The sequence below is a fragment of the Hoplias malabaricus genome, chromosome 1 (assembly GCF_029633855.1).
Source record: "Hoplias malabaricus isolate fHopMal1 chromosome 1, fHopMal1.hap1, whole genome shotgun sequence".
NCBI lineage: Eukaryota > Metazoa > Chordata > Actinopteri > Characiformes > Erythrinidae > Hoplias > Hoplias malabaricus.
In genome coordinates, this window is record NC_089800.1 from 37602125 (window position 1) to 37627070 (window position 24946).

At 38.0% G+C, this 24946-nt stretch overlaps 2 protein-coding genes across 7 annotated transcripts; one reads left to right on the plus strand and one right to left on the minus strand.

Annotated features, from left to right (window-relative positions):
* Window positions 1–425: 425 nt before the first annotated feature.
* Window positions 426–17221, minus strand: coq8b (coenzyme Q8B). Of its 5 annotated transcripts, XM_066662448.1 has the most exons (16): window positions 15527–15691; window positions 15213–15299; window positions 14138–14313; window positions 12525–12839; window positions 10333–10399; window positions 9383–9454; window positions 8017–8136; window positions 7721–7806; window positions 6741–6881; window positions 6207–6288; window positions 5969–6062; window positions 4853–4994; window positions 3127–3234; window positions 2848–2913; window positions 1328–1414; window positions 426–1126 (listed from the first exon to the last, which is right to left on the minus strand). In XM_066662448.1, the coding sequence occupies exons 3-16, from the start codon at window positions 14309–14311 to the stop codon at window positions 821–823; spliced, it is 1860 nt and encodes a 619-aa protein (XP_066518545.1). In that variant the 5' UTR covers window positions 14312–14313; window positions 15213–15299; window positions 15527–15691; the 3' UTR covers window positions 426–820. The 5 variants fall into 5 exon arrangements, with proteins under 5 accessions (XP_066518545.1, XP_066518547.1, XP_066518546.1 ...); XM_066662450.1 differs by lacking the exons at window positions 15213–15299; window positions 15527–15691 and adding an exon at window positions 17161–17221; XM_066662449.1 differs by lacking the exons at window positions 15213–15299; window positions 15527–15691 and adding an exon at window positions 17098–17209.
* On the plus strand, window positions 15971–24783 carry fbxo46 (F-box protein 46). 2 transcript variants are annotated; one of them, XM_066662446.1, is made up of 2 exons: window positions 15971–16120; window positions 21731–24783. In XM_066662446.1, the coding sequence occupies exon 2, from the start codon at window positions 21836–21838 to the stop codon at window positions 23864–23866; it is 2031 nt and encodes a 676-aa protein (XP_066518543.1). In that variant the 5' UTR covers window positions 15971–16120; window positions 21731–21835; the 3' UTR covers window positions 23867–24783. The 2 variants fall into 2 exon arrangements, with proteins under 2 accessions (XP_066518543.1, XP_066518542.1); XM_066662445.1 differs by lacking the exon at window positions 15971–16120 and adding an exon at window positions 17308–17714.
* Window positions 24784–24946: the final 163 nt, after the last annotated feature.

Below are 24946 nucleotides of genomic sequence, written 5' to 3' on the forward strand. Positions count from 1 at the left end.
CTGTTCCAGAGCATCTCATTTCATTAAAGAATCATTAGGTAATATTTGGTCATTTTGCTCCTTGGCTCCCCATTTACTACCATTTACTCTTCAATTTTACAGCACTGTCCTGGGGTGTAGCAAACACAACAAAACCTCTATTCTCCCCATTACAGGTCAGTGGAGCATTACAGTAATTTTGAAGCTGTAATTTAATTGTAACAATACTGCCTATTGTTGTTTTAAATGCTTTAATTTTGAGATTATACAAACTCTGTGCACTATTATTCAGTTGTGCCAGTAATGGATGCTGCTTATTTTTGAGAAATGTAATAGTTACAAGAGGTGCTACAAACATTTTGACATTCAGTATTAATGTCAATAATAACATATACCCCAGGTATTGATAAAAGGTTGCCAATTTTTTAAAATGAGGATGGTATAGCAACCCCAGTGCAATTAAAACTTACTCAGCTCACTTCACTAGCATCACTAGTGACAGTAAAACTTGTTTGGCTCACCCTACTAGAGACCTGGTGTGATTAGAACTCAGCTTGTTCTGCTAACCTCGCTCTGTATACCACGGTAATGTTCAGAAACCTCGATGGTATGATCATACCCACCCAAATACCAAATAAGTCTCAGTAAACCCTCTGCAGAAACATTACACACAACGCTTTTAGAATACAAATAAATAAGTTTTTTTTTAATTTATTTAAACTTCTTGGTCTGTAGCAAAATACACTTACTAATCTTCATTACTGCAACAGAGAATTTTTGAGGCAGTCTGTCCATATCCTTCTACTTACAAAGCTGAAACTCAGTCGAGTGTGGTTTTGAGTCAGTTGATTCTAGACTCGACTGCCTGTGGTTGCCGTCTATGTCTGTAAGCATTATAGATGTCGAGGAACATATCTTTGCAAGGAATGCATGCTCGTAGTTTGGAGCAGATGAGGAAGGAACCTGCCATTTTACGATGTAGTGAGTAGGACTCCTCTGGAGGAGGTGTGAGTCTGTGTCGAAGCATCACTGGGACCAGACTGTGAATACGACGTGTGGTGCTCTGAGTTCCAAAGTCAAATGCTTCTGCAGAGGCGAATGCTTCCCCCAGGATCATTACGGCCTCTACATGAGCGTCCTCAAATGCCTGGAGATGGAGAAAAATAGAAGAAATAAACAGAGAAAGAAGGAGAAAGAGAGCGAGTGAGAGAGAGAGAGAGATAGAGAGAGTGAGAGATAGAGAGAGTGAGAGAGATTTATACATAAAAGATTGCAACATAAAAACATACTGAGAGGAAATTGCAGAACACAAGCATTTAAAAGAACTTAATTCAATAAAATGCCAGACCTTGGTTTCGTAGCCCGTGAGAAACTTTAAGTCTTTAGACTTCTGCAGAACTGTGGCTCGATCCCCAACTGATGCCGCATGCACCACCTAGTGGATTTACCAACATGTGTCAAATAAATACAAAGAAGAAAATGATGGATTAGCCGTGAAATGTCTTGTCCAATTTCAACATAATGAATGAATGGAAATTGACTTAAAAAACAAAAATGACCTCAGATGAATAACTGAAAATTACTTAGTAACATATCATTTGCTGCGATATTTTGCAATTAATATTTCAGGCTTGGTTCTAGCTTCTAGTTCAATATTTCACTCAGATATGTTAGTGTATGCAATCAGAAACATTTGAGAATTAAAGGAACATTATGTATTATTTTTGCCTTAATATTACAGCTTCTAAATTATTGTGATGCTCTACGGACCTGTAATAGGAGATTAAGACCTCTGTTTTGCTACTGGGAGCTCAGCACTGAAACTGCACTCTGTAACATTTGGAGGAGGGTAGGAAATCCATCCCCCATTGATTTTGGTACAGTGCTGTAAGAATGTATTACACTAGGGGGAGCCCCAGAGACACAAAACCCAAATGTTACAAAGTTTAAATAAAAATCATTTGAAAGGCACCTCCAGAAACACCAGGACAGTGCATCTCTAACTCTTTCCTGTTGAGTTGTTTCTTCACATTACAAGGAAATCTCTGCCAAAGATGGAAGATTTATTCTTATACTCAGACTCAGATATATATCCTTCTGCCATATTAGGTGTACAAGAGAAACAAACATTTAGACGCTGTCCAATAAAACACATGCAGTACAGGCAAATTCCACAAAAAGAGATACATCAGATACATTTGTGCACAACTGTCACAGTGTGTAAATTTCATGATGAATGGACCAAAAGAAATACTCTAAATTTACTTGGAATTAAATTTTATACATTGACTTCCATTGAATGTTAAGAAGATTATTTCCTTCTACTGTAAATTTACTATTTTGGGAGGTACATGTATTTAATTGGACAGCAAAAATTTGCAAGAGAGCTAATGTGTGTGTTTGTGTGTATATTGTTAATTGTATTTTAACGTTAGTTTCTCTTTAAAAAACTTTGTAGTTAACAGTCAGTGTTAAGGATGGTATCTGACTTGTGCACTGTATTCTTTTATTCACTGCACAGAATAGAATATCTTCTTTATTACAGTACAGCTATCTATTCAATAAGGTCAGACCCCACTGACCAAATACCCTTATAGTAAAGCATCTGTACATGTGGAACTTTAAATCTGATAAGTGCTAGTAAAACAAAAACTTCTGTTAATTTGTTTAGGCTCTTTTATTACAATTTTTTTTGCTATGGACTGAATATTTTTTAAATCACTTCCATTCCAATGGGCTCCTGTATTCTGGTAAAATATCCAGGTTAATATAAGAGTGTGTTTCTTTTGGCAGATGCTTATTAGAGCCAATCAAAACAATCAAATAAATAAAATGAATAATACAGGGTTTAGATAATGGCTGCTGTACCTCTATGTAGTCATCTGTAAAGGACTCTGGGTATTCTCTGCAAGCGCCGAAGTCCAAGAGGTATATCTTTTGAATAGAATGAAGAAAATGGAATAAATTAATAAATAATGAACATTAAAGGGCATGTGAGAGCATTACAGGATAAAAGCACGGCAGAGAATATATGAGCTGTTAGAGCTATTATAAAATATTATGGGGAAGTTTAAAAGTGTATTACAATAATAAATTTGACCAACAAATAATAAAAAAAGAAAAACAACAACAACAAGACCCCACCACCTTGTTCTCCTCAGCATTGTAGAAGAAGTTGGACCAGTTAGGGTCTGTTTGCATGAAGCGAAACTCAAAGAGTTCACGGAGACACAGCTGCAAGATACTGAAGCATATCTGTGAAACATCAAAATGACAATAAACAACAATCAGTATATAAACGTGACAGTTTGAATGAAGAATTAGTTATAATGAGTGTACATTCATCTATAAAATCATGTTCTTAGTATGTTAAGATCTAAATTAATGAAGTAGGTGAACAATTAGCAGTTCTAGTTAACAAAATATTTCACTCATAAACTCATCAGTCAGTTAGTGTGCTTAGTTATGGTGCTTTTCCATTGCATAGTACCTGCATTACTCAACCCTACTACTTGCACCCCAAAAAACACCCAAAAAATAATAATAAAAAAAAACAATGGTCTCTAATGGGAACAGCAGCCTTTGGAAACCACAGCAACAGTGGGGGTAATGTTAAGTGTTGATTACTCACTGTGTATTCCTTAGTGGTGTCAATTGATTAAAAAATTGAATTGAGTTAATCACAATGCCATTGTGATTGTAAGTTATAATGCTAGTATTTTTTTGTTTATTTGGAAGGGAGATCAAACTAATTAAGGTTTAGCATGGTATGCACGACAAACTGGTTAGAGGAAACCATATTTTATTACAAATTTTCATTATTTTTCAATATTTTATTACAATATTTCAGAGTAGTTACTCATGATATTTGCATTACAGTCTCTCAATTTGTTGAGTAAGTGTTTCAGAGAGAGAAATGACATCATACACAACGAACCTCGAACACAAAATTAAATTGCAAAAATTGCAGCATGCAGCTCACAGCTCATATTCCAGCTTCAGCAACTTTAAAAAACATATGTGGATTAAGCCAGGCATGAGCAATAAACGTGCTAAACCTCTTGCAGCAGCTGTTTGTGTGCGCATGTGTGTGTATATGTGTGCAAGCTTATGTGTGTGTATGAGGACAGAGAGAGAGAGAAAGAGAGAGACTGTAAAGGAGATGAGATTTAATCTATATTTCAGAATACAAATAATGTAAAAGGAGGAACAATGCTGTGTTTACATCACCTAATGAAACCACGAGGCTCTTTTAAATATGTAAATTATGAGAGGAAGTTGTGGCCAAATTTGGTAAAATTATGAATCTGCATTTCAAATAAATTAATGCGTTAAAGTTTCCAGATTACTCATTCTCTTTAAAATATTAAAACTTAGAGCACTAGTATTCATATACGATTTTTGTTTTTTGGGACTGAGCCGTGCATGTCTATCTGTCAAGTCAGTGCTCTGCAAGGTTTACACATCACGTTCTAGTCCCTACTTGTCTTGTTTGGAACCACGAGTAAGCAGGAACTAAAAAAGTACCCGGTTCCAGGTACCAGGTAACAAATTTGCCCAATTCAAAGCAAAAGTGCAGAGTAGAGTAGTGTAGGTAACGTGTAGTGGAAGCTGACACATGCAGAAGGCGCCATTAGAGATGGAGCCCAGTTCCATATTCTAGTTAGTTCTCTGCCTATTTTAATAGAAACATGGAGCATGAAGGCTAGCCCAAGTATCCTTAAAGACATAATTATGAATCACAACTCTGAGTCTCACAAGATCTTTTTAAACTTCTTCTAAAGTAATGTTACATAATTGGAAGTTTTTTTATGTAATTATTACACTCTTATGATATATAAGGTCCTAAACAACTGAAAAATACTCAACTCACATTATTTCTTGTTTCCTGATCTAAATCCACACAGCTGTCCAGTGGGACTCCGTTAACAAGCTCCATGGTAATGACCCGAGTAGTGGTGAGCTCATCGATGACTTCAGGTACTTTGAACATTGAGTCTCCTTCCAGCAGAACCCTGCAGGAGGCAATGCATCAGATCAGTGAAGTGCCTTCAATCAACAGCTGACTTTATCTGACTCAACAAGTGCTTCTTAAAATGATTCATAGCGCACTTACTGGTTTTCTGTTTAATGAGTTCATATTTCTCAGGGCTATAACATACACACTGATTCCACTTTTCAGAAAATGCCCTGTTAATATTGCATTAAAATGATTTTGTATCCAAGGCCTAATTACAAATAATGAGGTTAAAGAGGTGCATCACCCACACAGCTCAGTGCCTCTTTATATAATGTTAAAGTAACTAAGTAGTAATTTAACTTTTAAAATTACAGTTTCACAAAATGACCTGTAATAATGAGAACATAGCCACAGGTGTTGCTAGTTTGGGCTCTGTACTGCAGAAACTGCACTACGTAACTTTAGAAGATGGATAGGAAACCAACACTCACCCCTTAATTACAGGACAGTGCTGTAAAAGTGAATTACACTCTACAAATGTAGGGGAAGCTCAGGAGCAAAAACACCAAATCGTACCTAATGGTTTTTTGAAAGTGAGTTTCCAGACACTTAATTAAAAGATTTTAATAAGCAAGCCGTACATAAATCTATGTGACAAGATAATGCATTACTAAGGGATGCTCTGCATTACTAAGGGATGAAGAACGACCGGAGATATGAACAATCACATATTTAATTTAAGCTTGAAAAACAGTAAAAGTATTCAATAAGCTCTCATTTACATGGTAATACTTCAAACAGCAGACATGGGCTGATGGACTACATTTGCGTTAAGGGCTAAAAAATCCAAATAATCAAAAATAATAATTAATTTATATATATATATATATATATATATATATATATATATATATATATATATAAATTATATATATATATATATATATATATATATATATATATATATATATATATATATATATATATATAAATTTAGAAAAACCCTCCTAAGTGCATTTTTCTATTTACCGGAAGCGTTTAGCGCATGCTGCCTCTCTTTTGTAGTCACACTCCCAGGCCAGCTCCCTCTGAAGGACTTCTAGACTGCTGTCCGCAAATAAACCTGGCACAAAACAGTAGCCCATTCCAAGACAAATTCTTCTCAATGCACAACTAACAATTCTGCAAGTAGCACAATGAATGTTTGTGCAAAGGTGGTCATGCTGTAGTTCCCTTTTCAAGTGTCAAATCATTTGATGTTTCTCACCATCAGGAAGCACTACACTCAGCTTCAGCACAGACATTAGGTTGTTAATGTCACTTTTGATGCTCTCAGCCACTCCGGGATACTGTAAAACAAACAGTGCCAGGAGGTAAGTTAGGTATAAACACGTTTAAACCATGCAACACTATTATGACTCCTAATTTAATGCTTCCATGGCAGTGAAAACACACACACACTGATTAAATATTGTGGGAACGAGAACAGAGAAGAAAGATGACTGGGCAAAATTCTCTGCCTATTTATTACTAATAAACAGAGCTTCTGTTTCTCTCTCCCACCTTGGCTCTTGCCTTCAACTGAGTTGTAGCTCATTCTAATTTTAAAGGAACAGACACTGTTCTGAACAGAGATGTTAAGACTGGGAGAATATTGTTGTGTTTTTTGATCCATGTGGTATTTTGTTTTATAAAGAGCCAAGAGAACTGTGTTAATTTGTGGATTCCAATTAAACTATCACTTATTTAAATACACTGTTACATTTTGTCAATTGTTATGGTTTAACCACTCACACTTTACCTGTATCTTCATGGCCACTTCTCTTCCATCAGGTACAACTACATGATGCACTTGTCCGATTGACGCAGCTGCAAAAGGCTTGTCCTGAAATGATAAGTGCTTTTCCTGCCAATCAGAGCCTAATTCCTCTTCCAGAACTTTCTGTAAACAGAAAATCAGAACACAGTTTTTGAAATCCAGAATTAATCATCCAACATGAGCCCTTTGACCTCACTAAAGTTCTCATGGCTGGATGCCATTAGATAATCTGTGAACTGTTACTACATGTGGTTTAAAGACATCCCAGAATACTAGAAGCTGTTACAGCAGCAAAAAAAACAGTGGGGCAAATTACACATTCATTACACTTATTTTCAGAAAAATATTGGGTGGCCAAGTTGTGCAACAAAGAATTTAGATTATATAATATATTATTCTATGTATAAGTAAATTGTTTGTGATAATATTAATAATAATAATAGCCCCTCTTATTTGATTTCTTGTTTTGTATTTATATATAATTTGGTTTTCCTATTTATACTATACTGGTTTGTTTTCATTTTTCTTTTTCTTTTATTTTAGCTATTAGAACTCTCCAATTTATTTGGATATTTAGCTATTCCTGAGTGTTTGGCTTTGTTGAGTGTTTAGATTTTGACATTCATTATCTATACCATTTTAAAAATTTGTTTAAATTGGATTTATTCTATTGGATGAAACTTATTCTATTGGATCAAATCAACGATCAAATCTAAAATTATATAGATTAATCTTTCCATTTTATGTATTACCTAGGCTACAGTGCAAATGAGGAACACCCCAAATGTACCCTGAGTTTAAATAAAGATGAATGACAAAAATTATGAATGAATAATTCTAACATGAGCTTATATTACTATGCCAAAAAAATCAATAAACTTCACATACTAAACCCTTCTCTATAATCAAACCACTGAACAACAGATAACCAAAGTGGAGTTCAGGGAAGGAGAGGACCTTACATTTACTTGCCAGGCTGGCATAAAGTCTGCACTCTGTCGAACTCTTTCAAATATCTTCTGTAGCTGAGGATTGATGAAGCTGTTATCTATGTATTGCATGAAAAAAACACCATTTGTCAGTAACAATGTGGATCAGTAACAGGCTGATGCTGACAAAACACTTGCTTATTGATTAGCACTAATGATTAGTAGATCAATCTGCAAAGAAGTAGGTCAAACTATGAAAAAATAGTCCCTTTGGGGAAGGTACAAGACCCAGGATTATAAGACAGACACTACATTGAGTAAATATTTACCTTGAATACTAAGCATCTGTCCGAGTTTGAGCGCTGCTCCTCGCACCTTACATAATGTGTCTACAATCCTCTCAGCATTGGCTTCAGATAAAAGCGCAGAATCCAACACAGCTCCTGTATCTGACAAAGAATTGTTCAAGATCTCTAGAGCTCAAACCATAAGACAACATGCCTAGAGGCAAGCTTTACACTGTCCACTCAATTTTCATCAAGTATAACAATACCAATAACACTATGTTTGTCACATGATTACAAGTGTACTTTGCTCTGCATAAGCACATCTGCCAGATGTCATAATTTTACAGACAAATACACAAAGCTTATTATTTCTTTTTTTATTATTTTATTCAAAGCAATATGCCATAAAATATAATGATGTTAAGTCTTGAAGCTCCATTCCAAAACGTTAATACCCAAACATGTTGATTATGTGGAATTGTATTTAAAATGTTTAAAAACCAAAGCAGAATTCAGAACACTAGTGCTGTATGCAGAACTTTTTCCTTCTTGATATTACAGTGTAAATTAACATGTACGTCTGGTATGGAGTCAAAATAGGGTCAAAAAGATTTTGAGTTTGTAAAACAACACTCACAAATGTAACAGACTTTGTAACTGCGTTTGAGCAACTACTAACACATAAAACTAAAATCCACAAATGTATTGGAATGCACAAAAATCCACACATTCGCCTTCTCTGCTGCGTGTGCGAATCTCTTTTTGCAGTTGCAGATTTAAGACCCTGTTTTGACGGGCAATTGATGGACCAATAGGAAAGCTTTAGGTGGACAAATCAGATCGCGAGGTTTGTTTAACCAATCAGAACACTGATTTGTCAATCATAGCGCTTTTCCAACAAAAGAACTCTGGTTCTTGAACGGGTTCTGTTCCTGATCATTTTGTGGAAAAGCACTATGATTGACAGCATCAAATCAGAGTTCTGATTGGTTAAACAAACCTCACGAAAAGAGGTTCGCACACGCAGCAGAGAAGGCGAACGTGTGGATTTTTTCCACCTCATTCAAAAACTCCCACTGTCACATTTGGAACCTTAAAAAAAATTGCTCTTGCACATTTTAAGCCATTTGAGAAGGTACTGATTCACACATTCACGACATTTGATTTAAAAATGCAAATCTTTTTTTTTCATATTTGTGAATTTAAATTATTATTATTGTTGTTTTTGTTTTAAATTTGTGCATTCCAATACATTTGTGGATTTTAGTTTTACGTGTATGTAGTTGCTCAAACACAGTTCCAAAGTCTGTTACATTTGTGAGTATTATTTTACAAACTCAAAATCTTTTTGACCCTTTTTTGACTCCATAGTATAGTGATAATTATCTGAACATGATGGTAGGCCTACCTGAACGCTTGCCTCCAAGAGACTGCTTTACTGCCTCAGCAATAGCACCAAGACCAAGACCAACTGCTAAACCTTGCAATGAATTCAAAAGTAGGACAATGGTGTTAAATCAGTGATATTACAGTCTTATTAAAGCTTTGGAAATAACTCAGGGCAATTAACGACAACAAAAATAATTAAATTCACTCCTGTAACAAACCTTCAAAACTTCAATCATAATATATTTGCAACGTAATCGCTAGAAATTTCTTCCTGATAGAATATTAAGAATGATTGCCTTCTTCAAGATGATTCTATAAATTTTTTATAAATATAACAAAAAAGGCACTTTAGTATCAGTACTGGTGATATTCAAGGTTTCAATATTTGAATCTGAATCTTTATCTGAAAATTTAATGTATTGGGTAACACCGCATGTTTGCATAAACCCACCCTGGCACAAAACACACAAGTCTAATAAGAGTTCTTGGGAAAGACTCTTAACATGCAGAATCAAAACTAATAACCATTTGCATACCTTAATCTTAACTTTCTGAAACAAAGATTAGGCCTAAGATTAAAAGAATGTCTGTTGTCTGCAATTTAGTCCAAGACTGCACTTCATGCATAAATGGGAAAGCAGATAGATTCATGTTTTTCTCTTTTAACAACCTCGGGTATGTAACACTAACTGATTTACAAATTGCATGCATAATGAAAAACATGCCATGAATCATCACAAACTGATCAAATAAATCTGCTCTATGAAAATGACATATTTTTGACATTTGCCTTGAAAATGAACCCAAATGACTGGAGAAAAAGCCATAAGCTATGTATTCAATATCACTATTTGTTTCAGTAAACCAAATATAAAACATTGATTAGTAATATATGTTTCACTACACTGCAGAGCAGTAAATGACTCTGTGAAACCTGAATAATCTTAGATTGTGGTAAACAACACTCACCCCCAAAATTGGCCAGACGACTGATCTGTGTAGCTGGAACCTTCCGTTCTCTGGCTCTTTCACTTAACTGAAAACATACCAGAAATATTGTGTAGGTAGCATATCAGGAATAATATCCCAGCACACAGATCTTCTTCATTGTTAGATTCATTACTGCAATTTTCCTGTTTATTAACATCAAATTAAGAGAAAGCTGAAGCCAAACACAGAACAGTTTCAAAACTTCATGTCACGTCATGAAGCAGAAAGTCAAGTCAAATCAAAATGTGTCCATATGTTTGTAGATACCCCTTGTATTGAGATGTTCTGATACTTTAAGGGACACACAGACATAGGTAACTGAGCACAAAAATTGTTACCTCAACAGACAAGGGACACTAAAACCTCAACAGAATGGGACACTAAAGCAAGGCATGTGTTTAAGAGAGAGATTTCTCAGAATTCTCTGAATCTTTTAATAATATTATTAAATGCAGATGTAGAAATCCCCAGGTTCTTTGTTATTTTACACTGAGGAACATGATTCTTCAATAGTTTTCCCTTGCACCTGTGCCAAGTTTTTGTTACATGTTGCAACCCTGATTTGGGCATTGGAAAATGGGCATTCATTCATTCATTCGTTCATTCATTCATTCATTGTCTGTAACCGCTTATCCAGTTCAGGGTGCAAGGCGGTAACACACCAGAAAGGTGGATCCAGTCCACACACTCATACAATTACTCACACAAACATATGGACACTCTTTGAGTCACCAATCCCCCTGCCAACGTGTGCTTTTGGACCGTGGGAAGAAAACCAGATCACCAAGAGGAAACCCACGTGAACACGGGGGAGAACACACCAAATTCCTTACAGATAGTAACCTGGAGTGGGCCACTAAAAATGGGTGTATACTTTTTAAAAATACAATTACTCAGTTTCAACATTTCAAATGTTGCCATTGTACCTGTTTTTAGTTAAATCCATCCCATCCATCCATCCACTGTCTATCGCTTATCCGGGTTTGAGTCGCAGGGGCAGCAGTCAGAGTAAAGAAACCCAGACCTCCCTCTCCCTAGCCACCTTTTTGAGCTCTTCTGGAGGGATACTGAGGCATTACCAGGCCAGTTGAGACATATAATCTCTCCAGCGTGTTCTGGGTCTTCCCCAGGGTCTCCTCCTCATTAGACATGCCCGGAACACCTCACCAGGAAGGTGTCCAGTAGGCATCCTGACCAGATTCCCAAACCACCTCAACAGGCTCTTCTCGACATGGAGGAGCAGCGGCCCCACTCCGAGTCTCTCTCGGATGTCAGAACTCCTCACCCTGTCTTGCGGAGAAAATTTCAGCTGCTTGTACCTGCAATCTCATTCTTAAATGGAGAGCTTTGCTTTTTGGCTTTTCAACACAACAGACTGGTACAGAGTCGCATTACTGCAGATACTGCACCAATAAGCCTCTCAACCCCCAGTTCCATCCTTCGCCCGCTCGCAAACCCCGAGATAATTGAACGTTTCCAACTGAGTACCATGGTGTCAGATTTGGAGGTGCTGATTGTCATCCCCACCACTTCACACTCTGCTGCAAACTGGTTCTACAACAGCTAGAGGTCCTAGTTTGATGAAGTCAACACAACAGCATCATCTGCAAAAAGCAGACATGGGATCCTGAGACCACCAAACCGGACACCCCTTACACTTAGATGTGCCAATAAATTCTGTTTATAACTTTTAAATCTGTGACAATGGGCAGCTCTAACTGAATCCAACTTCAACTGGAAACAAGTCAGACTTACTGCCGGCAATGTGAACCAAGCTCCATTTACATAGGGACTGGATAGCACAAGTGGACTGGTTGAGCAAACAGCCATGCACCCTCCAGGATCCTAGTGAGGGTAAAGAGCTGGTCCAGTGTTCCACGACCAGGATGGAATCCGCATTGTTCCTCCTGGATCACTGGCAAACCCTTAACACAAGTTTTGGCCTACCGGGTCTGATCCAACTCACCACTAAGTGGTGATCAGTACACAGTTCATCTCACACTGATGAAAGGTGTTCAGTTAGAGAGGGGGGTATTGGTGATGCAGTTTAAAATTTCAACAGGACAAACAAGCCTATACAGTCACGCCATGACTATAAAGCATAAGAATGATCAATCTGTTATCATTTCCATAGAGCTTTAAATAAGGTTCAGAAATATTACTTTTCTCACCTTCTGTCTAACAGGTCTGGCGATGCTTTGTTTAGCGTTTCTGGCCTTCTTGATGTCTTCTGGTGTCAGTCTGGCCACAACAGAATCATGAACAAATCTCACATGACGAAAATGTGCAGAAGTATGTAAGAAACGAGTGTTCTGTCCAGGCCAGCCGGTGCCATCTGTCGCTCCTCTTGCTGCTCTTGTCGTATCAGTGGCAGCCTCACTGTTCATCTCTGGAGGTAGCTCTGAGCCCATGGCCCATTTTGTTGCCTCGTCTTCCTCTGTCTGCTCCCATCCTTCAATGTCAGGAAACTCCTCCGATTTTGGGTTCTAATGGGAACATCCCAAAGTGATGAATACATGTCCATAGGTTTCTTAGGAATATTGCTTGAGGATGCTTTATGAAGAAGCTATTTGGAAAAAGACAGGTCTCTGACTCGATGACCATTCATTTTGAATATGATTCTTTGGTAAATTATTTGGCTTATCAAACTAACTGCACGTTGATTCAGCTAGGTTGCTGAACAATTAAAATGATATACATTCATTCAATCATTATCTGTAACTGCTTATCCAGTTCAGGGTTGTGGTGGGAATAATATACACAACTCATAAAATATATTTTACCTAGGAAAATAGCCATTTTATTTGGGCCAAAAAATGAATTCCACAATTAAAGAAATCTTTTACGATTCTGGAGAACAGCTGGCCCCTCTGATTTATTTCTATTCTGAAATTCCGCATTTTTTTATGTGGGATAGTATATTTGATAGAAAAAATTAATGTTGTTCATTTAAACTGTCTGCACGTTTTTATTCACTGGTTGAATTACTACAAAAAGTAATTTGTGACTAGAGTTGTTAATTTTGTAACACTTGCGGTTTGTAACACTTTCACAAATAACAGTCTCCAGAAATTAGAGTCAGTTCAACTTTAAGTAATCTGAAACAGCAAAAATAAGTCAGTATTACCCTACATTATTATTATTGCTCTAGTATTATTCCTACAGTATTAGAGCAGGAATAGAGCAATATTCTCATCTCAGTTCATGCTTTTCAAGGTTTGGAGGACTTAACACCTCCAGATACCATTTATTTGTCATGAGCAGAGAGAAAGCCTAGCATATTGAACCATTGTTGAATATTGTTTTTGTTTTTTTATCCATTGACTAATACTGAGGCTTCATAAACACATTAGACCAGTTTCCAGAGTGCAGCCTCATTGGAGAGTGAGAAAATGGTGAGAAAACACTCTCGGGATTGCATAAAATATGTTTTTTGATTAAAATTGTGAATATCGCCTTTAAGACAAATGACTTAATTTCATTGTAAGCCAAATGACTTTGACTATAATCTATTCAGGACAAAATATATCTTCAAAACGAACAAAACACCAGAATGACAAATTTTATTCTAGTAATTTTGGAGTATTTCTATTGCCCTGTTGTTGATTATATTTTAATTTCAGAATGTTAGGAACAGCTCGCAACATCTAAATATAAAAAAGGTAAAAAGGTAAAAAAAGGTTTTGCCCTGTCAATGATTAACTGGATAATTATCTATGGATTGATGCTATTTTAACAATTACATGACATGACATACATGGCTGGGATTCAACCAATTGCCCACCTCTTCTGTCATCATTGTGCTCGCCAGTCTTTCCACCACCTCCACGGCAGCTTTGACTCCTGAACCCAGTGTTGAGTTGCAGCCGATCAACCTCAGCTGCTCACTCTGAGTGATGGCCAGGGCAGCGCCCACTTTACCAGCACCCCTCAGGACTTTTAGTACCTCCAACAGCATTACTGCAACAGAAACAATAGTAGTGGACTGTGAGGATATAAAAACAAAGCCAAGAAAACTAACTGAGATTATACTATATAAAGAGGAAAATAAATTGACTGTGTATTACACTGTTACAAACAAAGCCAGACAGAAAGCTGTCTAAGACATTTAAAGACACAAGAGACAAGGCAGAGTTTTCAAAATGGACAGAGCTGTGACAGTGCAGCACTGTGTATGTATGAAACCTGATGTCACAAAACCTCTGCACTTATGCTAAAGATTCTGGTGGTTTCTTGCATTGAAGTGAGACTCAACCCAGTTTCTCTTTTCAAAGGCATTTAAAACACATTTCTAAAAGTACTGTGTAGTACAATGCAAATCAGGGTAATAGTGTGTCTGTAACAAACCCTGGACAGAGTGCCAAAGCATCACAGTCACACCAATGGACAATTTTGCTGAATTTGCTATTTTTGCTAAAAGTGACATTACCTTTATTTATTTGTTTTTTTTTTTTTTTGTCATACATTTTGACATACTTCATAATTACATGTAACTAGTTTCTTTCAAGACAGTATGCAAAATATCAAATATTATCATTGAGCATATAAGTAAGTTTTATTAATGACATTTTCATCTGTTCAAAGATGAAACAACAAAATATCTACCACATACTCCAAAACATATGATATAGATCTATTCTGAAAATATCTTTGTGAGATTATTTGATTTTTTTTCTTTAATAACGTATCTTCCAATAGTAATGTATATATACAAAGCTTAGCCCACAAACGTCTAAAAAAGTAACACCACAAACTATAGGCTATAGTACTGACATGAAACATAATATAAAACTTTGTTAATAAAAACATGGGCATAAAATAACGATCTGCTGGGAACGTACACTTAATTACATACTTACATAAGTCACAGGAAGTTTCCTAAGACAAATGCTTTCTTAAAATAGTCCCAGCAAACAAAATAAAAACCAGTTGCATTCCACGTAAACCTAAAGAATATATATTTTTGTAAATACCTTTTAAAACTGTAATGCAATCTAATATTAATTTGTATTTGGCAGCAGCATGTATTGATTCAAATTAATGTGAGCCTGTAGAATACAACGTTATATCTGAATGTTATATTTATTTAGAACGATAGCATCTTTTTTCATTATTCACAGCAACGTATATCCTTACTGAGTAAATTATTAAGACAGTTTAGAAGTCAGCTTACCTCTGTTTTACAAAGATTACCCAGTGGCGTTTATCGGAGTATAATTAATGTTTAATAATGTTTAGATCGGTATAAAACGAGTGTGAGCTGTCGTCCTTCTAATGCTCCTTCGTTTACTACTACCGGACCCGGAAAGCCTGACCGAATTGACGTGTATCTCGGCAAATCACATTCAGATTTACCAGGTTAGGGCGGGTTTTAAGTGGGAACGTCCAATCGTAAGCTGAACAATTACGCGACAGAATACAGTTTAAGGTGAGCACGTGTTTATTTACATTGCTGGCTGAATCGCATTAAACAAATCATGAAAAAAACGGGTTCAAAACCAAAATAGTGCTTTACATATCAAATAAATCCCATTTTATTAAGGCTCACTGACAATCCACGGGTATTCCAAAAAGCAATATTTCTCAGTTTAGTCAAGTAACTTAAGCCCAAAGTCAAATCTTTTCAATATGTAGTCTGTGCAGTGCACTAACGAAGGCCTACATTTACAAGGGAATGTGTCTTATAAATTGTATGTGGACACACTTTGGGTCTCCTGACAATTAATGAACAGGATAAAATTTTGGGAAACCGACAGATTGCATGCTGGTAAGTGGACATCATACACTGGACAATGGGTATATATCCAGGGTAAGTAGATTAAGGGTGTATATTTTGTCTGGTTAAATATTTTAAATATTCTGTCATTTTAGTTCCTATTCCTGCCCATGTATACTACTGTGGAGAGGCATGGTGTTTATTAGTTGTTGTTTAGTCATTTAATATGTGGATAGACTGTTTTTTGATTGTATTGTGTTGTTTTGTGTCCAGGGACTATGGTTGTATCCCCATGTGTCCGCCTTCTGTTGGTTACCCCCTGGAATTTTGTGTGCTTGAGACATGCACTGGGTATGGCATTCCTGAGCTTTGTAAAGACTTTTGGTTGTTTGCCAATCTCAGGGAAGACCAGTAAACCAGTTCATTGTAAATGTTATCCTTGCCACTTTTTCTAAGCTATGAATGCAGTGTTATATATTGTTGTGTAGTATAAAATAGAAATGTATCTTTCACGTTTTTTTTTATTATTATTATTTCTACATATTAAAGAAACACAATGTAAGATTTGGTCTTTTGGTTCCTGGGCTCCCCCTACAGTTGCAGAGTGCAAATCACCTTTATAGCACTGTCCTGAAATCTTGTGCGTCCCTACCCTGCTTTAAAACGTACATACTGCACTTTCTGCTGTGCTGAATCCCAACGGCAGGGGAACTATTCTCCCTATTACAAGTCAGAGAAGCATCACAATGATTTTGAAGCTGTAATTTAAATGTAAAAATACTACCTAGTGTTCCTTTAAGGCTATTTCTTCAGTGAGGTTATGTTAATGTTAACCAGCCTGGGGTTAGTTCTTGAAAAAAAAGAGCCAGCATAACTTATAGCTCTATGATAGTGAAAAACTATCTTTGATATTTGGCATTTCAACATAGGCCTACTATCATGCTGCTTATGTTGGTATAATGGCCTGCCTCTTATTGTTTGGTTTAATAGCCTTAAAAGTGACAGGAGGATCTAATAACATTTCATACCTCCTTCATGAGCTTTCTTTGAATGTGTTGCATTAATCAAGTCAGCACATACGTTCTGCCAACCTCAGTTAAAGCCGAAAGTGTGGGTGAAATACAGCACCAGCAACAGAGATTTTCTCTCCTCAGCGAAGGTGGGGGCAGAGAGGGGAGTTAGCACACACCATATATGGACACGCCATCGACTCTCTTTTCCTATTGGCTGCTGGCGCTGTGCAGCTGCCTGTCAACAAGATGGCCTTCTTCAGTTGCTTTTCAAAGACCATGAAACTATATTGGTTTTACGAAAATACTATCTTTTCTTGTGTACGGTAAAGCCGTTTCTCAGTCACAGGTCGGGGCTGGTTCTAAGTCTGCGGTTTCTCATTGAACTGTACGCTTAGGCCCGCTGTGTACAGTGGAAAGGAAAGTGAGCAGGACGTTGTCATTGGCTCCGCGGCAGTAGGTCGCACTCCTAGCTAATGTTGTTGTAGCAAAGCCCGGCCTGGTTTCTGTTCAATTGCAGTGCTTTTAAAGACGATTTTATTTGACGTTTTGGGTTGTTTTTTGTTTGTTTGTTATTGATGCTGTCGTGAGAGATCCGCAGGGACGAAGCCGAATAGCGCTGCTTTCTTGTAAAGGTAAGATGAGGTAATTTCACAGATCTATGTCTAACGTTAAAGCTGTTACCAAACAGCCGTTAATGCTACATAGGCTCCAGAGGAGCTGCGATTTTCGTCGAGACGTCGTTAACATCGTAAACATGGAAAACTGACAACACAGCCAGTGTGGCCAGATCGGTGCTTTGATGTGTTATCATGAGTTTCGAAGCTTTAGAGAAACTAAATCAAAATTATTAAGACAAGAAACGTCTAAACTAGCTAGCACTAACTGACAGGCCCATAGGCTTATCCTGCTAATGCTGTAAATTTCAGCTAAATAGCCTGTCGCCAGCTGTGTTTATTCCCAACTTAAAGTCTATCGAAAAAGTAGCTAAAGCCCGAGGCTTATATTTTACTAAAACCCCATTTAAATGATCTCCAAATAGTAGTTTTACTACCAAACATTACAAGGAGAACCTGCTACCGTTAGCTAAACTTGGTCAACTTAGCTAAACATATAACTAACCTTAGCTCGCATTTACAAATTTCAGTTTTGGCGATGCACTTTAATTTTTCCTATTCACTTATCAGTTCCACTGACGTTTATTTGTTATTTTTTAATCACAATTAACAAAACAAATCGTTTAACTTAACTCTACGTTCATGCGGAATGTGTTGAGGAAGTAAGTCTAGGTTTACTGCGTCGCTATATTTATACAACAGAAACTGAAACAGTAACATTAATTACACCGTAAATACGGTTTTGTAGTAAAAATACATTTCTGTACAGAGCCATGTATAGTCAGTGAACAATTTCAGAGTTTAAATGGTTGGTCAGCTCATTACGCGTTTGTATTGTTGTAAATACGGTTAGCTCTTTAAAGTCTTTTGAGAGACACCAAAATGGGGTCCACTAATGGTCATCAGTCAGAAAACCTTTTTTGCCACTATAGTTATATTAACCACGTTATTGTAATGTACATTTGCATGATACATATATATATATATATATATATATATATATTATTTATTTTTTGTTAGTTTTTATGCTATTATTTAAGCCAATACATCTAGAACTAAGAGGACAGCTGTCATATTGTAAATAGTTTCTATTTTTTTAAACTGGGAATACACACTGGCAAAAAGAGAATTTGCGCACACTAAAAGTTAATTGGACTACCTTTTAACTTTGATTATGTCGTGCATGCATTTTTGCTGATGACATGGGAGTTGATCCACTCTGCCAAATGCTCTTCCAGCACATCCCAAAAATTTGTGATAGGGTTAAAGTCAGGAATCTGTGGTTACAATTCATGGGTTAAAAAAAAAAAAAACTGACACACACCATTCCTCAGGCTCCCAGAACCAGATACTCACAATTTAAGTCAAGTAAATCTCTGCATTAAAATCTTTAAATATCCTCATGGCACAACCTGGTCATTCAGTACACTCAGGCCCATTAAAGGAACACTACATAATATTTCTACATTAAAATTACAGTTTTAAAATTATTGTAATGTTTCACTGAGGTGTAATAGGGAGAATAGGTCCTCTGTCATTGCTAATCTGGGTTCAACACTGCAGAAACTCCACTATGTAACTTTTGGAGGAGGATAGGAGGCAATCCACCCCTCCATTGCTCTTGCAATTGATTTCACTACAGTGCTGTAAATATGGGGCACTAGGGGGAGCCCCAGAAGCAAAATCTCAAAATCTTACATACCGTTCCTTAGTGTTTTTGTCTGTTGGAATAGAAATGGTGCTAAGTCAACCATTTTCTGTAGCATCCTCAGAAAATGATCTCATTCACTGTTTGGACAGAAGTATTGGAATACACCTCTTAATCACTGAATTCAGGTGTTTCATTCAGTACAATGGCTACAGGTGAATATAGTCAAGCACAGACATGTCAGTCTTTTAAATTACAGAGCGGGGCTGCAGAGTGCTGTTGAAAAGTGATGCAAATGCCCTGACAATTGCATCATTTCAGCATTCGAAATCTCCTCCTGACATTAAACTAAGCACAGAACTGTGTGCTTGAAGCTTCATGGCATGGATTTCCATGGCCAAACAGGTGTACACAGGCTTTATTTCACCAAACTCCTTGCCAAGTGTTGGATGGAGTTGTATAAAGCATGTTGTCACTGGACTCTGGAGCAATGGAAAACTTCTGTGATGTATCACGCTTCTCTAACTGGTTCATCTGATGGATGAGTCTCATTTGGCGAATGCCTGGAGAGTGTTATCTGCCTGACTGCATTTTGCCAACTGCAAATTTGATGAGTGATAATGATGTGGTGGTGTTTTTCTGGATTTGGCCTAGGCCCCTTAATTCCAGTGAAGGAAAATCTTAATGCTTCAGCATACCAAGACAAGACCCTCTTTTGTTTCAGCATGAATTTGCCCCATTGCACAAATCAAGATTGAAAAAGGCATGTTTGCGTGAGTTTAGAGTGGAAAACTTGATTGGCCCGCACAGAGCCCTGACTTCAGCCCCATCAGACACCTATGGAATGAAGGAGAACAGAGAGTTCAAGCAAGGCCCTCTCATCCAACATCAGTGCTGGACCCACAGTCAAAAAATACCCACAGTCACACTCCGAAACCTTGTAGAAAACCTTCCACGTATAGTGGAAACTATTATAGCTGCAAAAGAGGTGACCAACTCCATATTGGCATCTGTGTATTTAGAATGGGGTGTCATACCTACTTCTGTAGGTGTAGCAATACTTTAGTCCAAATAAGTGTATATACATATCAATAGCAAGCACTTGCACAAGCAAATTTTTTTTTCTGTATCTGACTCAGTGAAATATATTTCAGCCTGTACTAGCATATTGTTGCTGTCCTATTAAAAATATGTATCTCCCAAAATATTACCTTCTTAACTTTCAATGGAAGTCATTGTAAAATTATTTTATTCCAAGTCATTTTGGAGGTTCATTCATTATGAAATTTTCACAATGTGAAGGACAGCTGCTGTGTTCAGATGATGCCGTAAACTAAAAATTCACAAAAATTGAGATAAATAATTTTAATTGGACAGCAACATGACGTTACAAAAGCCCTCCAGGCGCACTAGTAGAGATTAAAACTTTGCCTATGTTAGCCAGCTTGATCTGCTGGAGAGCTCTGGTTGGCCCTTTTAAAATGCACAATCCCAGATGTTCATTAGCAAACAAGTTTATATCCTGTCTTTCCATTGCACAAATATGCAGCCTGTCTAACATTAGTTCAGAATAACAATAAACCTTTGAGCAATGGACATTTTAAACGGGACATTATTTAGGCTACATTAAATACACATTCATTTATTAGTATTTAAATATGATCTCTTAAAGAGCAGCAGTGTCAACCAGATTTTCCCAGTAAGAGCTGATGAAATTGTAGTTTGCAGTAAGTTGACTAACTGCTTGCATTGTGCTCTGAGTTGAGAGACATATCCTCCATTCTTGACAGATGGCATGTGTTGATGTTATGCATTTTGGTTTAAATAGAAGCAGTGATACAGCCATTGTGTCAGACAAGTAGTAACAGAAGTGATACATGCCATTATCATTTCTAGCAATTTTACAAAATGTCCACAAAACATGCAATTAAAAATAGCCAAATTATTAGTGAGGTTATATTTAGCACAGCAACAATACAATCTGGGGTCAACAGAAAAAGATTTGTTTTAAAAGTAGATCATGTTATTTACAGAGCATTATCTAAGCAGGTATTTTTGAGTTTACTATATACATGATGTATTATTATTATTTACTTTTTTTATTGTCTGTAGTTTGTGCTGTAGCCAGTGCAGATGTATATGGGAAATTAAGCACTTTTGAAACATTCAATTTAGTCCATTGTTTATATGTTGTAATTATACTTTGCACAGTGTATGTTAATTAGAATGCTAACAAAGATTGTTAAAGAAAATCTGCCTGTGTCTGATTAGGTAATATATGGTCAGTCACTAAAGGTCTTATTAGCACATATGATGTACATGGATTGAGGACGTTTACTTAAAGCATCATTGTAATTTTGTTTTTATCTCTCTCTCTTTCAATCAGGTTGCAGACTTAAGTGGATGCTACAGACCTAAGCAATGACCCTGAGTGGTGAAGTACAAAGTAACAGCCCTGCTTAGTAGCAGGTATGCTCCTGATGGGCTCACAATGAACCGTGACACCTTTTCCCACATCCGACTGTGGTGCCCACGTCCTTTCGGCACCTACTCACAGAATAAGCCATACAGCAATGGCACGATTGGCAGCGGGACAACATCCCCGCTCTGTAAAGCAGATGCTGCAGGCTGCACCTCCATAGAAACTGGTGGAGTTGGTGAAGAGAACAATGAGGATGTAGGCACAGAGAACACACCGCCTGCCCCATCATCTACTCTTCTCTCTCCTCCACCCCCTGCACCACCCTCTCCTACATCACAAATGGAAGATGGCAGGGTGTTGCTTGACACATGGTATGTCATCAAGCCAGGCAATACCAAAGAGAAAATTGCCTTCTTTGTGGCTCACCAGTGTAGTGGAGCAGGGATTCCAAGGCCTAGTGCCATGAAGGTGAAGGGAAATTGGGGCACTGACTGTACCAAGGCGAAACGGCGCCGTCGATGCTCTTCCTATGACCCTCCTACAAGAGCTCAGAATGTTACTTCTGATTTGCCTTCAGAACCAAACCCCCCAGAGGATGGCATTGGTGTGAGTGAGACTGATCTGCTTTCTGTAGCTGAGATGGTGGCCCTTGTTGAGCAGCGCACTGCTATGGCCTTGCAAGGCATAGTGGCTCAAGGACAGACAAATTCAAGCCACCAGCAGCATACAGTCCTCCAGAATTCTGTTTCAGATCCTTCACCTGTTGTATTTCTTTCTGAACCCAATCCATCCTCACCAGCCTCTAAAAGTGACTTTGAACAACAGCAGCAGCAGGAATCTCGACGTGTTGCTCAGGCTGTGGCACACTTTGAGTCTCAGCAGCAAAATCTTGACAGTACAATACTACGGCCTCAGATTCATGGCTCTGGAAAAGAAAGAGATTGTGCAGGAGAGAGTGGAGGAGGTAACCAAAGCCACGGTCGAGGGGAAGTTAGGATTGCCTTTCGGGTGTCAAGTCTGGACCCTCGTTCCCAGTCTGAGCCTGTAGGACGCTCCAGGTGCATGTTCATGAGTTGTGGGGCTGGTGGAGGTCAAGCAGGAGCAAGGGCCAAAGAAAAGATCACATGCGACCTATATCAACTGGTTAGCCCTTCTTCTCGAGACCCAGGTGCCATCCTGGCTGGCTCGCCAAAATCTGATCCCTTAGGGGAAGGCATCACCAAGCGGCCTTCCTCCACAGCTCCTGACCCTACCCAAGATCACTGCTCAGGAGAAAAGAAGGCTGTGGCTCGAGAACGGGTGACTGGCTTCCATGTTGAAGTTGTAGTCACTGGTGCTGTGGACCAATGTGTCTTCTATGGCAAGGACAGCACAGAGAATGTCCAAGAAGAGACTGTATGCTTTGCTATGCCTAGTGGGGCTAATCCAGCTGATGTATCAGAAGATCCCCCACCTGGCCAGCTGTTTTTTCTACAGACTCCAGCTGCTGAAGATGAAAGTAGTACTGGGGTCTCCAGTGGAATGTGTTCTTTGGATTGTGCAAATAACAATGGGCCAGTGGGGGGCGCAGTAGAAAGGCCAGACAGCCCGATTGCAAGCGTGGATGATTGTGCTGATAAATCACTCTGCCGCCTCTATCGTCATGTCTCCCATGATTTCCTGGAAATACGTTTTCAGATCCAGCGGCTTCTGGAACCACGGCAGTATATGCTCATGCTTCCAGACCACATCATGGTCAACATCTTCAGCTACTTACCCACCCGCTCTTTAGCAGCCCTTAAGTGTACCTGCCATGATTTCAAGGCGCTGATTGAAACCTATGGAATACGGGCTACAGATTCCCGCTGGAACCAGGACCCACTGTACCGCGATGACCCCTGCAAGCAGTGCAAGCGGCAGTATGAGCGGGGGGACGTTTCACTCTGTCGCTGGCACCCCAAACCTTACCACCATGACCTGCCTTACGGACGCTCATACTGGATGTGCTGTCGACGCACAGATAAGGACACGCCTGGCTGTAGAGTTGGACTGCACGACAACAACTGGGTACAGCCATGTGATATGGTTCAGGCCCGTGTCAAAAGAGACGATGGGAGGTAAAAGCTGGAGTAAGGGGATTCTGGATTCCTTCCCTGCTCTCAACTTTGCCTGAAATTTCATGCCACTGTAATATTTATGGTTGAGCTAGCCTCCCCCATCTCAGCTTGTTAACCTTGCTATCATGTCAGTATCAGTTCTTAGCAGTGCACCATATTTCTTATTCCCATAATACGCAGACCAGTGCTCTAGTGTGAATACCAATGCTGATTTAAATGAGGTAAATGTCTGCTGCATGGGACTAGATCTTTACATGTACTTGTGAATTGGTTAGAAATTCTTCTGGCTTGGCAATCTTCTCCAGCTCCGAAAAGCCAAACCCAACCTTGCAAAAAAATGTTGCAGGCTAGGCACTGACTTGTCTCGTGAAAGTAATTAAATGTACTGAGGTTGGATGTCCAGTTTAGTTTGCTGACCCTGGGGCAAAAACGAGCAAAATGATGTCACTTTACAAATACCTGATGTCACTTTGTAATCAACCGTTCTATTGCTTGATAGGTTTATTTTTCTTTGTTTGTTCTTGTTAATTTTTTTTTCTTTGTATCGGTATGATTGGATTTACTTTTTGTTTTTATGGGCGTTTTCATAATGGAAAGCATTAATGAAACAAGTCTTTATTCATGTCAAAAAGTTATTTTTTTCCTCTCTCTCTCTCTGCCCTACCACTGCACCAGCCAGGCTGTCACTACCTGTCTGCTTGCTAGTAGAGGACAGTTACTTTCTTTGGGTGAAAGAACAACACCAGGTTCCAGCCTTAACCCATTTTGCTCACATCATTCTGTAAAATCTTTCAAACAGAATCAACCATTGATGCTGATCCTTTGGTTTGGGAGACCGTTGTAGGTTTCACTGTCAGCTGATGCTATAGGGAATTTTTGCCTCTAAAGTAAATAAAAGTTATTTAAAACTCGTATCTGAACTGTTGCTTTTTGAAAAAATGTACAGAAGGTTTCTATGACAGTGCCTGAACAGTTTCCTTTTATTAATCACAAGTCAAAGGGGAGAGTGCATGCTCATTTAAAAAAAAAAAAAAAAGAACCTTTTATAAAAGCATAAACTATTTAGTAAAGATTGCCATACATA

What these genes read in the sequence shown, in the direction of transcription:
- coq8b (XM_066662450.1), bottom strand. Translation starts at nt 14,311, where the DNA reads ATGCTGTTGGAGGTACTAAAAGTCCTGAGGGGTGCTGGTAAAGTGGGC. An exon ending in TGCCAGCCTGGCAAGTAAAT is followed by an intron (nt 6,882 to 7,720) that starts GTAAGGTCCTCT and finishes TTCTGTTTACAG; the next exon opens with AAAGTTCTGGAAGAGGAATT. An exon ending in AAGTGGCCATGAAGATACAG is followed by an intron (nt 6,289 to 6,740) that starts GTAAAGTGTGAG and finishes TTTGTTTTACAG; the next exon opens with TATCCCGGAGTGGCTGAGAG.
- fbxo46 (XM_066662446.1), top strand. Translation starts at nt 21,836, where the DNA reads ATGAACCGTGACACCTTTTCCCACATCCGACTGTGGTGCCCACGTCCT.